The sequence below is a fragment of the Lycorma delicatula genome, chromosome 6 (assembly GCF_047948215.1).
Source record: "Lycorma delicatula isolate Av1 chromosome 6, ASM4794821v1, whole genome shotgun sequence".
Classification (NCBI taxonomy): Eukaryota; Metazoa; Arthropoda; class Insecta; order Hemiptera; family Fulgoridae; genus Lycorma; species Lycorma delicatula.
In genome coordinates, this window is record NC_134460.1 from 10,398,889 (window position 1) to 10,411,918 (window position 13,030).

Here is a 13,030-nt window from a genome sequence, read left to right on the forward strand (position 1 = left end):
TGGTGGACATGAAGAGGCTCCATTTGTGTCTGAGCTTCCATATGGGGTGGATTTAGCAGCACTGGTTATTAGTCTCAGAGCAATGTTCTGGACAAGGTTCATCTTATATGCAGTTGAGGAGCCAGCAGTGACTGTCACTTCACTTCCATATTCCAGGGCTGGTCTAATGTATGTTCTATATTTTGTCATTAACACTTCCTGGTTAGCTCCCCATTTTGTAGCATTGAATCTTTTCTGTAGACGAGTCCTTTTCAATGCTTTTCCTACGCATTGTTCGACATGTGGTTTTCAAGTAAGTCATCGGTCCAGGGTAACTCCCAAGTATTTAGAAATGTTGCTTTTTTCAGTGTTTGACCCTTGTAGGACAGACTTATTGCTGGTGTTCTTGTGGAAAGCGTGAACAGTTGGAATGTAGTTTTTGTGGTATTAACAGTCATAGCGTTTGTTCCCAGATTTCAAGATTCAGCAATGCCTTATTGAGGCATTCTTACAATGCATTAATGTTACTACAAGTAGCCCAGATAAGGAGATCATCTGCGTATAGGAGGAGTTCGACTCCTTGTACTTCTCTGATTGCATCTAAGATCTCATTCATTATACTGTTGAATAGTGTACAACTCAGAACAGTACCCCGTGCTAGACCTTTCTTTTGAATGCGGAATTTGGAAGTAATGTGGTTGTGGCACACTTGGACTGATCTTTAGCAAAGAAAAAACTTGATCCATTTGAATAAACATCTCAGTGATATTGCACATGGCCAGTTTGTGAATGAACGTGGGTCGCCAGGCGGTATCATATGCTGCTTTTAGGTCGACTAAAACTGCTAGTGTAGACATCTTTCTGTGTTATCCATCTTTGACTTGTGTAAAGTAAACAACATGCTCCATCGTGCTTTGATGTCTGCAGAAGCCAGTTTGACCATTGTCTACAATTCCACGAGTTTGGATAAACTGGTTTAGATGGTTGACAATCATCTTCTCTGCCACTTTACAACAAGAGCTTGTTAGGGATATAGGCTGGAATCTTTACAATTTTTTAATATGGGGATAATTTCTGCCCTTCGCCATTGCTGCGGTACATGTCTTTGCCATGTCAAGTTTTTAGTACCAAGTAGGGTTTCCTTAGCTTTTTCCCCAAGGTGGATTAATAGTTCTGGGAATATTCCATCAGATCCTGCTGCTTTGTTTGGCTTGGTTAGAAACAAAGCATCATCCAATTCCTGAATAGTAAAATCAATTTCAAAAAGTTCCATGGTTTTCCTATCATGATATAAACTCTTTGGATGCTTTAGAAGTGTTTTTGCTACAAATTTGTCTTCTTTTACCTAGCTGATACTGGCATAATACTTACATTACTGGCATTAGCAATATCTCTGAGATCACTGTGGGATGATATTTTATGTTTTTTCAAACTTATAACATTATGTTTTTTTTCAAAATTATAACAATTGATGAAACAATATAATAGTACTTTAATGAAAGTGCTGTGCCAAGTTTAAAAGTTTGCATTGCTCAAGTTTTCAGAGACTACTCATTAAAGTTAACAGTGACAAAAAAACTAAAAAAATCTAAACCAGAATTGCTGATTTATTTGTGTATTTTCAATTTTAATGTCACTGTTAACTTTAATGAGTAGTCTCTGAAGATTTGAACAATGCAAACTTTTAAACTTGACACAGCACTTTCATTAAAGTACAGAGCCTATTAATTGTTATAATTTTTTTACTTAAAAGAATATAACTGTTTTAACTATTGAGTTTTTTAATAAAAATGCACTAGAATTTACAGTTTCTTTTATATCAAATACGAATTATGAATAAAGTCGTAGCTGATCACAACTTGCATTTTGAAAATATTAATTCATAAAAATAAAAATGCAATGAATATATTCGTACGAGAAAAATTTTGTTTACCGAGTTTTATGTTTGTGTCAATCTGCAATGAAAATGATATAAAATATATTTTTTTGAAACAAAGTGAATCAAATCTAATAAATGCAACTTCTTAATAAAAAAAATATTTTTAGGTCCTTTGCGACCAAATTCTAAATATCTATTTAGAATTTGGTAAAAAAATTGTTGGATTTAAATATGTTTATTCATTTAGTATATCATGGGTATCAACTTATCAGCGGCAGCTTGTAGCTAAAATTAGTGGGTGCTGTTTCAGAAAAATTTTTTCTGGGCCTTTTCAAGGTTAAAGTTTTCTACAAAATAAAAGAACCAAAAAAAGTGACTCAAGTAGAATAACTGGAAGCAGGACAATAATCTAATTCTACACTTTATCACATTCAAGAATATGCTACATGGTTTTTAATCACATTGTGCTTAAAACCGTTAATTATTTATTTGGTTTAACCGAATAAATAATAAAGTTCATGACCTTCACAGTTCCATACAAAGAGTTCTGTATCTTTTTCATAAACTGGGGGATGGCTACTGCCATTAAGCTTAAGTATTATATATTGTACAAGTATAAAGAAATATTAAAGTAAAAAGGACTCATTATATTAAATGTTATCGATAATCAAAATAAAGAGTAATAAAGAGTACTGCAGTTCCACAGTGCCTATACGCGAGCCGCCACTTGTACTTATATTTCTTATTCTCTTAGAGTGCATTAACATTTGGTCATTTTTTCTGTATGAAATACAAAAAGTCATGGAGAGGACTGTTCACTAGCAAGAAATGTGTGTTGAAGAAGTTTCGGAAGTTTTTCAAAAAAGTATACTGATGAATTAATTTATTAAATAATGTCTAAGATTTGTCAAATTGAATTAAAGTAGATTCACCCGTTCCTGAAAAATATTTTTTTGTAGAAAATCACAAAATGGCTTCCAAAAGGAAAACAAAGCAAAATAGGACTTATGTTGATATGAATGTTTTCGCTCATTTTGGTGTGGTGAATAAGTTCCTGAAGTTTAGCGAATACGTCACGGAGCACTTTCTATTACGTTCATTTTAAATGTTGAATGATCACTCGAATTAAAATCGAGCAGTTCAAGAAAACTATTCGTATTAGAACTGTTATATCTGTTTGGTTATGTGTCAGTTTTTTACATTGCGTTTCTTAAGTTGTGAGAAATAATATTCTGATCTTATCATTTGTTTTAATTGTGAAATTTCAGCCTTTTTATCTTGTGTGTGTACTTTCGAGACAAAGATTTTATGCTTGTACTAAGCGTTAGTTTTGACTAGGTTAAGTATGTAATATTGAATAAACACTTTTTTCGTATTTTAGTAAGTAATATCGATGGATGTTGAAGCAGAAAGTGTTACGAAATTAATTTTTTCTGAAGATATTCCAGGTAAGCTACCTTAATTATTATTCGAATCCTTCCTAAATGATAGTTTTTATAGTTGTTAATTGGAGATTATGTTAAGTTAATAACTTATTCATAATCATGTTGTGAAATATTATTCATACTTCTTGTTAATAAACGTTGCTTAAATTTTCGGATGCAATTCTGTATGCCTCTCTTACGTTTGAGGTATTTTTCATTTTTAAAATTATTTTAATCAGAGATATTTATTTAATCCTTGTTATCTCACTTGTGTTAAATTATAGAATTATGCCAAATAACTATTTGTGTTGTATTTACAATATTGATACCAACTCTAATATTGTATTTGTACCAAAGTCATTTAAAAATTATGAAAAATACAATCCTGTGGATTGTGTTACTTTTTAACTAGATACCAAGTAAGAAATTCTTTAGGTTTATTTGCTGGAGTAAACTAAGGTGTATCAAAAATACTAGTGAGATATTGTGTGTAAATAATTTTAAGTAATTAACACATGATTGCTAAGTGCACAGCTAATGTATGTTTAAATGAAGTAAATGTACTCAAACAGACATGTTTGAAATATTCAGTCACTAATTAAAATTACAAGTTATATGTGAAACTGGAAGTGGCACTAATATGTAATATATTCATTTTAGTATTAATATTTTCAAATATAACATTCAGGTACATTAACAACCCTGAACAGAATTAGTTTTTTTATGTATTAAATTGTCTGGGTTCATTGTATATTACAATTGTTTCAGAACTGATACCTTAACATTAGCTGAAATAAGTTTTTATAAATGTATTGTTTATCATATTTATATGAATAGATGGCAGTGTTACTTAGAAATATTAATATTTATCTTGTTATTGAATCATGAACTGGAAACTGTAATTATAAATCTTTAGTTGTAAATTACAACATGATTATTTTCTTTTATCTAGTGCTCTTTCAATTATTTTGTTCTACCTATTGTTAATAAATCTGATGTTTCAGTTTAATGCATAGAGTATCACTGTTTCAAGGATATATTTTCATAAGTTTTCTTTATGAGTAAGATTAACTAATTTAAAGCATTGTAAAACTTGATCTATAGAGTTGCAATTTTCTAAAATAGTGTATTGTTTAATTTTTTCTGTAATTTTTTTCAGAAAAATGGAAAGAAAACCCAGATTTTTATTATTATTTATCAAAATTGGGTAGTTACAGTGTGGACCAACTTGGTATGTAATGTTATTTTTGGTTTGCATTTTTTAAATTATTTATTATTAACCTGTTAAATATTTATATGTTATTTCACTATAACATTAACAAGTATACAGTGTATAATAGTTTATTGTAATTCATGTATGATAAATTGTTTAATTGTATTCTATTCTGCAATAATCTTTGGAAAAATAAAATTATATTTTTTCTATTTTGTATATTTTAACCAATAAAATGTTCAGATGTTAATTTGGTAGTATTGATTACCAGATCATTACAAATATCTAACAGTTGCACCATACGCATTGTCAATTTCTTATAGTAAAGCAATCAATATACGCATTGTATTGTTTCTACTGAAATAACTGTACTAGTTTTCAGTTTTGTATATCATTTTCTGTTGTCTTTTTTTCATTTTTGGTATATGCAGTGCGCTGTAGATTATTTAGTGTTAGAAATCCATTGTGAAATCAGAAGATAAGAGTTGAAAATTCCAGATTGCTTCTTTTAACCATCTCCATGGGAAAGTGATTTGGAAGAAATTCTTTTCATGTCGGTTTGGAAATAAGGTGGTGCACCATCCTTTTAATGTTGTTTGTAACTTGTAAATATAGGGTGTTCTATAAAATACTCTTACTATCTTTTGTCACTTCTTATATTATCATTTTAATTAATGCTGGTTGATTTGAATGCAAGTAGTATTACTTAAAATCAGAAAATATATACTTTTAATGCTCTATTTATGATTTTATTTTTACAGCAAAGGAACCTGATCGTTTAGCAGATGAAAAAGCATCAGTATTGACACAAACTCAAGAACTTGCATTTGATAATTATAAAACATTTATACAAACAGCTGAGTGTTCTAGAGCAATATTCCAACAGGTATTATGGTTGGATAATGTAATAACAAACCTGGTGTAATTATTTATATAATACATGCTAATTTATTTTCTATTAATAAATTTGTTTTTGGTTTTATATATGCAATTAGGTAATGCCATTAATCTCTGCCATATGTTTTTATTATATTAAGTTCTTCAGTTTAATTATTGGATTTTTGACTGGTTTGTGCTGTGCACCATAATTGAATGTGTTATGGATATGTGTATTAAATATAATGGCTTGCTATGTATTTTAAAAGTTTGCTGTTTTGGATGCGGTAAGGTGAATGAAGTGATTTCTTGTGTTCATATTCTGCAGTGAAATGTAATTTGTTAATAAATGTGAGGAATCTATGATTTATTTATTCTGTATACTTCATTAGTATACCAGTGTGAAGGTACCTGTGTATTATTTTACCCGTGTAACATGCGAGTGTTTTCAAAGCATTGTGAAAATATTTTAGCCAGAAGAGAACCATTCGGTAGAAATGAGAGAACCAATTGGTAGGCTTTATTGAATTTAATATCTATTATTGTATGTGAATTAATTCTGTTTAGTTACAGCTTGTGTTAATGTTTTGATCTCAGACATTTTGTGTTGGTTTGGTTGTTTTTTTATGTAGTATATATATAAATTTTGTTGATAAGGCTATTTTATTTTAATTTATTTTATTTTAGGCTATTTTTTTATCCTGAGTAAGCTATTTTCAAGCGTTAAGTGTGAATTAATGGTTCTGTTCATATGTCTTGCTAGTTTGTATATGAGAGAGTTGAGTTTTTTTGATGATAAGTCTATTGATGTGTTGTGTCGTTTATGGACTTCATTGTAATTTATGTTTTAATGTTATGAAAATGGGAAGTGAATTAAAGTTAACATTTGGTTATGTTGTTAATATGTATTTTTGTTATTTATTTACATAAAACATGCCATTTTTACATACAAAATTAAAAGATATCGTTTCACTTGAACAAAATGAAATTTACAAACCCTAAATTTGATTTAATTAAATGTACAAGCACAAAATATATTATTTCACTAGATATTGAATGACACCTTTTAAAGATGGCACAATCTATAACAATGCCATTATTTTTTCCATGAAGGAAGTAAAGTAATTGCATAAATAGCTGCAAGCTCCAAGAAGGTCCTCTGGAATAAATTAACATGTATTATAAGAGTGTATCATTCATCATTTTCAATATTTTAAAATTATCATATTTTTCTATGATGTTGAGAAAATGAAAATTAAATGAAAAAATTTTAATGTGAAAAGCCGAATATTTTATTTTTTTCTTAGAAAGTAATGAATCCATTTATCATTTTTCTTATTTATAAAAGTTCACAGACAAATCGCTTTTTTTTACAATTTATTTGTTGTATGTAGGAACGGTTTCAGAGTAATTAAACGCTTTCTTTAGTTTTTTTATTCTGCTCAAAGTCCATTTAAATAGAACAGATTACATATTTGAGGATAAATCACCATTAATAGCCTCGAGGAACAAGTGAATATATAATTAAAAATTTTGTTTGAAAATAGATTTTGTGATTAAATGACTGTGAATTTCTGTTATTTTTTATTATTGTAACTGGATCAGAAAGTTATGTTACCTGTTGATGAAGTATAAAATTATAAAATGATATAAAAACTGATAACAAATAAGTTAAAGATATATATTACAGTGATATAGTTTAATTTGAATCATTTTTCTCTGATGGATGTTTGTGCATATGCATATATGTATGTTGGTCTGTATTTGACTCTTATAACTCTGGACCTATTGACTGATTTTCTTCAAAACTAGTAGACAGGTACTGTCCTTCAGGGAGAAACCTTCAGGTTTCTACAAACCTTCAGGGAGAAAGGACGTATAACATTTTTGGAAAAAGGGGTGGGGGTGTTTTGGCCAAAAAAATTTCAAATCTTATGGGGACAGTTTAGTAAAATGTTTTTCTTATAAGGGTTGACTTTTTTTATTAAAATCATAATTTACCAAAAAGCTATTATTTAATAGTCATTTGCACACAAAAAATTATTTTGTAGTCCATCGAACTCCAATGGTTTGTGATAACAAAAATCTTTTTTAATTAATTTTAAATTTAGGTGCATCTCACAAGTTACCCATTGTACTTAAAATGTAAAAATCTAATTTTTTTAAAGCCCTTATTCTTTAGTATTTCTTGAAAAAAATTTCCATCCCCAAACCCTAGAAAATAATAATTTTCCTAGAAAATTACAACTTTGTTTATTTAGAATTATGACTGTATTTTTGTATTATTTAAACAATTTTAAAGAAGTTCTTGTTTTAAATGTATTGATACCACCCAAGGATTATTTTCTTAAAGAATAATTTTACATTAATGCTTCCCCTTTTGAGTACTGCCAAAATGAAAAACCTTTTTTTAGTTTAAAATTTTTTACGATTAAAATGTATTTTGTTAAAAAATGAAGTGACTAAAATAACTTAAATACTCTTCCTTGATAGGGGAGGAGCTTCCAGATTTAAAAAAATCAAAAACGTTCTTTGAAATTTTGATAAAAGTTTTTTTAAATTTATTTAAAATCAATTTTAGAGTTGTTACAAGTATAGGGTCAACAATATAATGCAACTGATCAACATATCAACAAAAGTCATTCTGAATTACGTTTTATACTTTTAACTATTGTATATATTTGGAAAAGAACAAGAATATAAAACGATATTCCCACTTTCATTAAGTTCTCCACAAGTATGGAAATAATCAGTTCTGTTTTTTATTTATTTATTATCTATCTTAAAATTAAAAATAAATATTTTTACACAAAAATATCCTCCTCTATGAATCATGAGACCTTGCCGTTGGTGAGGGGGCTTGAGTGCTCAGGGATACAGAGTAGCTGGACCGAAGGTGCAACCATATCGGAGAGGTATCTGTTGAGAGCCAGACTAAGGAATGATTCCTGAAAGAGGGCAGCAGCTCTTTCAGTAGTTGTTAGGGGCGTAAATCACAATGACTTAAACGGCCATATCAACATCACTCAGTCCTCTGAGTACTGCGCAGCTGAAAGCAATGGAAAACTACAGCTGTTTTTTTTTCCAAGAAAATGTGGCTCTGCATTTTCAAAAGCAATAATGGAGGCGCCTTCCTTAGTAAAATATTCCGGAGGTAAAATAGTCCCCCGTTCGGATCTCCGGGTGGGGACTACTAAGGAAGGGGTCACCAGAAAAGTAAAAAATAACATTCTACGAGTCGGAGCGTGGAATTTTAGAAGCTTAAAAAAGGTTGGTAGGCTAGAGAATTTAAAAAGGGAAATGGATAGGGTAAACGTGGATATAGTAGGAATTAGTGAGGTTCGGTGGGAAGAGGAAGGCGACTTTTGGTCGGGTAACTTTAGAGTAATTAACTCAGCGTCAAATAACGGGCAGGCAGGAGTAGGTTTCGTGATGAACAAGAAAATAGGGAGGAGAGTGGAGTATTTCAAGACGCATAGCGATAGAGTCATTGTAATAAGGATAAATTCAAAACCTAAACCGACAACGATTGTTAACGTCTATATGCCTACAAGCGCCCATGATGATGATGAGGTAGAATGTGTATACGAAGAGATTGATGAAGCAATTAAACACGTAAAAGGAGATGAAAATTTAATAATAGTTGGAGATTGGAATGCAAGCATTGGAAAAGGCAAGGAAGGAAATATAGTGGGTGAATACGGGCTGGGCAAAAGGAATGAAAGAGGGGACCGACTTATAGAGTTTTGCACGAAGTATAATTTAGTAATTGCCAACACCCAATTTAAAAATCATAATAGAAGAATATACACTTGGAAAAAGCCAGGCGATACTGCAAGGTATCAGATAGATTATATCATGGTTAAGCAAAGATTTAGAAATCAACTCGTGGACTGCAAAACTTACCCTGGAGCAGACATTGATAGCGACCATAATTTGGTGATAATGAAATGTAGATTGGGGTTTAAAAACCTGAAGAAAAGGTGTCAGATGAATCGGTGGAATTTAGAGAAGCTTGAGGAAGAGGAGGTAAAGAAGATTTTTGAGGAGGACATCGCAAGAGGTCTGAGTAAAAAAGATAAGATAGAAAATGTAGAAGAAGAATGGGAGAATGTTAAAAAGGAAATTCTTAAATCAGCAGAAGCAAACTTAGGCGGAATAAAGAGAACTGGTAGAAAACCTTGGGTTTCAGACGATATATTGCAGCTGATGGATGAACGTAGAAAATATAAGAATGCTAGTGATGAAGAAAGTAAAAGGAACTATCGGCAATTAAGAAATGCTATAAACAGGAAGTGCAAACTGGCGAAAGAAGAGTGGATTAAAGAAAAGTGTTCAGAAGTGGAAAGAGAAATGAACATTGGTAAAATAGACGGAGCATACAGGAAAGTTAAGGAAAATTTTGGGGTACATAAATTAAAATGTAATAATGTGTTAAACAAAGATGGTACACCTATATATAATACGAAAGGTAAAGTCGATAGATGGGTGGAATATATTGAAGAGTTATACGGAGGAAATGAATTAGAAAATGGTTTTATAGAGGAAGAAGAGGAAGTTGAGGAGGATGAAATGGGAGAAACAATACTGAGATCTGAATTTAAGAGAGCATTAAAAGATTTAAATGGCAGAAAGGCTCCTGGAATAGACGGAATACCTGTAGAATTACTGCGCAGTGCAGGGGAGGAGGCGATTGATAGATTATACAAACTGGTGTGTAATATTTATGAAAAAGGGGAATTTCCATCAGACTTCAAAAAAAGTGTTATGATAATGATACCAAAGAAAGCAGGGGCAGATAAATGTGAAGAATACAGAACAATTAGTTTAACTAGTCATGCATCAAAAATCTTAACTAGAATTCTATACAGAAGAATTGAGAGGAGAGTGGAGGAAGTGTTAGGAGAAGACCAATTTGGTTTCAGGAAAAGTATAGGGACAAGGGAAGCAATTTTAGGCCTCAGATTAATAGTAGAAGGAAGATTAAAGAAAAACAAACCAACATACTTGGCGTTTATAGACCTAGAAAAGGCATTCGATAACGTAGACTGGAATAAAATGTTCAGCATTTTAAAAAAATTAGGGTTCAAATACAGAGATAGAAGAACAATTGCTAACATGTACAGGAACCAAACAGCAACAGTAGCAATTGAAGAACATAAAGAAGCCATAATAAGAAAGGGAGTCCGACAAGGATGTTCTCTATCTCCGTTACTTTTTAATCTTTACATGGAACTAGCAGTTAATGATGTTAAAGAACAATTTAGATTCGGAGTAACAGTACAAGGTGAAAAGATAAAGATGCTACGATTTGCTGATGATATAGTAATTCTAGCCGAGAATAAAAAGGATTTAGAAGAAACAATGAACGGCATAGATGAAGTCCTACGCAAGAACTATCGCATGAAAATAAACAAGAACAAAACAAAAGTAATGAAATGTAGTAGAAATAACAAAGATGGACCACTGAATGTGAAAATAGGAGGAGAAAAGATTATGGAGGTAGAAGAATTTTGTTATTTGGGAAGTAGAATTACTAAAGATGGACGAAGCAGGAGCGATATAAAATGCCGAATAGCACAAGCTAAACGAGCCTTCAGTAAGAAATATAAGTTGTTTACATCAAAAATTAATTTAAATGTCAGGAAAAGATTTTTGAAAGTGTATGTTTGGAGTGTCGCTTTATATGGAAGTGAAACTTGGACAATCGGAGTATCTGAGAAGAAAAGGTTAGAAGCTTTTGAAATGTGGTGCTATAGGAGAATGTTAAAAATCAGATGGGTGGATAAAGTGACAAATGAGGAGGTACTGCGGCAAATAGATGAAGAAAGAAGCATTTGGAAAAATATAGTTAAAAGAAGAGACAGACTTATAGGCCACATACTAAGGCATCCTGGAATAGTCGCTTTAATTTTGGAAGGACAGGTAGAAGGGAAAATTTGTGTAGGCAGGCCACGTTTGGAGTATGTAAAACAAATTGTTAGGGATGTAGGGTGTAGAGGGTATACTGAAATGAAACGACTAGCACTAGATAGGGAATCTTGGAGAGCTGCATCAAACCAGTCAAATGACTGAAGACAAAAAAAAAAAAAACACAAAAATATGAAAAAAAAAGAATCATAATTTTGGTTATCAAGAAGTTAGAACTTCAGCGGTAAAAATCCGCAGAACTGGATGGCATGGTGAAGGTCAACGAACTATGCTTACTATGCTAAACATGACCTAATATAAAAGTGAAATGAAAATGGGAAAAAATTCGAAAATAATCATGAAAACATATTATATTATATTTTAGTTTAATTGGATTTGTAATAAAGAATACTTTCAAAAAATTCTTCGAATTTTGTTAGACTTTTTTCTTCCATTTTGATGAACCATGGGGACTCAAATATATCACTTTTTCTTCAAAAAGGTGGGTTTACGAATTCACCGCTAGGTAGCAATACTTAACGGTGCCTTTGTTTGAATTTACAAATGATCTTGTACAAAAACTTGATTATCTACTTGAAATAATAAAATTTAAAAGAAAATATACTACATCTTGTTTTAATAGTAAATGCTGTTATATTAATGAAAGTAATGAAGATGAAACAATTTTTTTAATTCCCATCACTTCATTAAAAAAAAAAATAAAAGTATTAGTTTACAAGAGATTATAACTGCTAATAAAACACAAAAAACATGAACAGTAGGAATGTGTTGCAAATGTGGCAACAAAGATTTGTTACATAAAACAGAAATAAATTTGATTGGTAAAATTTTTAATCTACAACTATAACAATTTGAACTAATCGATGGAAAAATAAAAAAAAAAAAGTTCATTTAATAATATAAGTCATAATATAATGATATAAGGTTATTATACTAGTTTTATTAAAAAAGGAAAAATGTTGTATGAAGTGAATATGGCTGTCGACAAAAAATAATTGGCTGAGAAATTTAAAAGATGTATATTTGTTTGTTCTAGAAAGGCAATAAATTTTAATAATAAATCCATAAGTTAAAAGTCAGTAATTCATAAAAAAAAAGAATTAACAAAACACAGTGATATCCAAAAAAATTACAATGAAATTGTAATTTGTAACCGTATGGTAAGAGTCTCACAGATATAATTTCTTTCGCTCAAAAAACAAAAATTTCTGTCATATAAATAAAACTGTTTTTAATAAAATGATATTGATATCAAAAAAGGCAAGACACTACATTTCTTTTATCAAAATCTGTTAATAATTTAGAATCTTGTTTAAAAAAAAAATACTTGTTAAATATATGTAACAGACAATAGATATACAATAGTAGATAGTAAACAATGTTTAAGCATTCCATATAATAACCAAAAATAGAAAAATATGTTACAAAACTCTTACCGGCCCAGTTTCATTTATTAAACATCGAATAATCATAAGAATTTTATTATTTCTGTAAATGTGATATGTATTACATATAAATGAAATCAGACCAGTCATTGCCAGCTTTTTTTTTGTGAGAAATAAGTCATTGTTGTAAAATGTGCAGTAATAGCTGTTCGATCATGTTTCCGACCATTTTTCAAAAGACCAATCTCATCAATAACAACAGTAACACTTTATACATTTGTTCTTGTAGTTTTTAAAGTGACGAAGGACTATCTATGTTAATTTATACAAAAAAATCTCAAAA

At 30.3% G+C, this 13,030-nt stretch overlaps 1 protein-coding gene across 2 annotated transcripts in view; it reads left to right on the forward strand.

Moving 5' to 3' along the window:
• The first annotated feature begins 2,999 nt into the window (after positions 1–2,999).
• Positions 3,000–13,030, forward strand: part of Cog8 (conserved oligomeric Golgi complex subunit 8) — a 43,808-nt gene continuing 33,777 nt past the window's right edge. The window contains exons 1-3 of one of the 2 annotated variants that reach the window (XM_075369084.1): positions 3,000–3,306; positions 4,442–4,513; positions 5,257–5,381. In XM_075369084.1, the coding sequence (XP_075225199.1) occupies positions 3,252–3,306; positions 4,442–4,513; positions 5,257–5,381 (252 nt within the window). In that variant the 5' untranslated portion in view covers positions 3,000–3,251. The remainder of the gene's footprint in view (positions 3,307–4,441; positions 4,514–5,256; positions 5,382–13,030) is intronic. The other variant, XM_075369083.1, reaches the window with a different exon arrangement.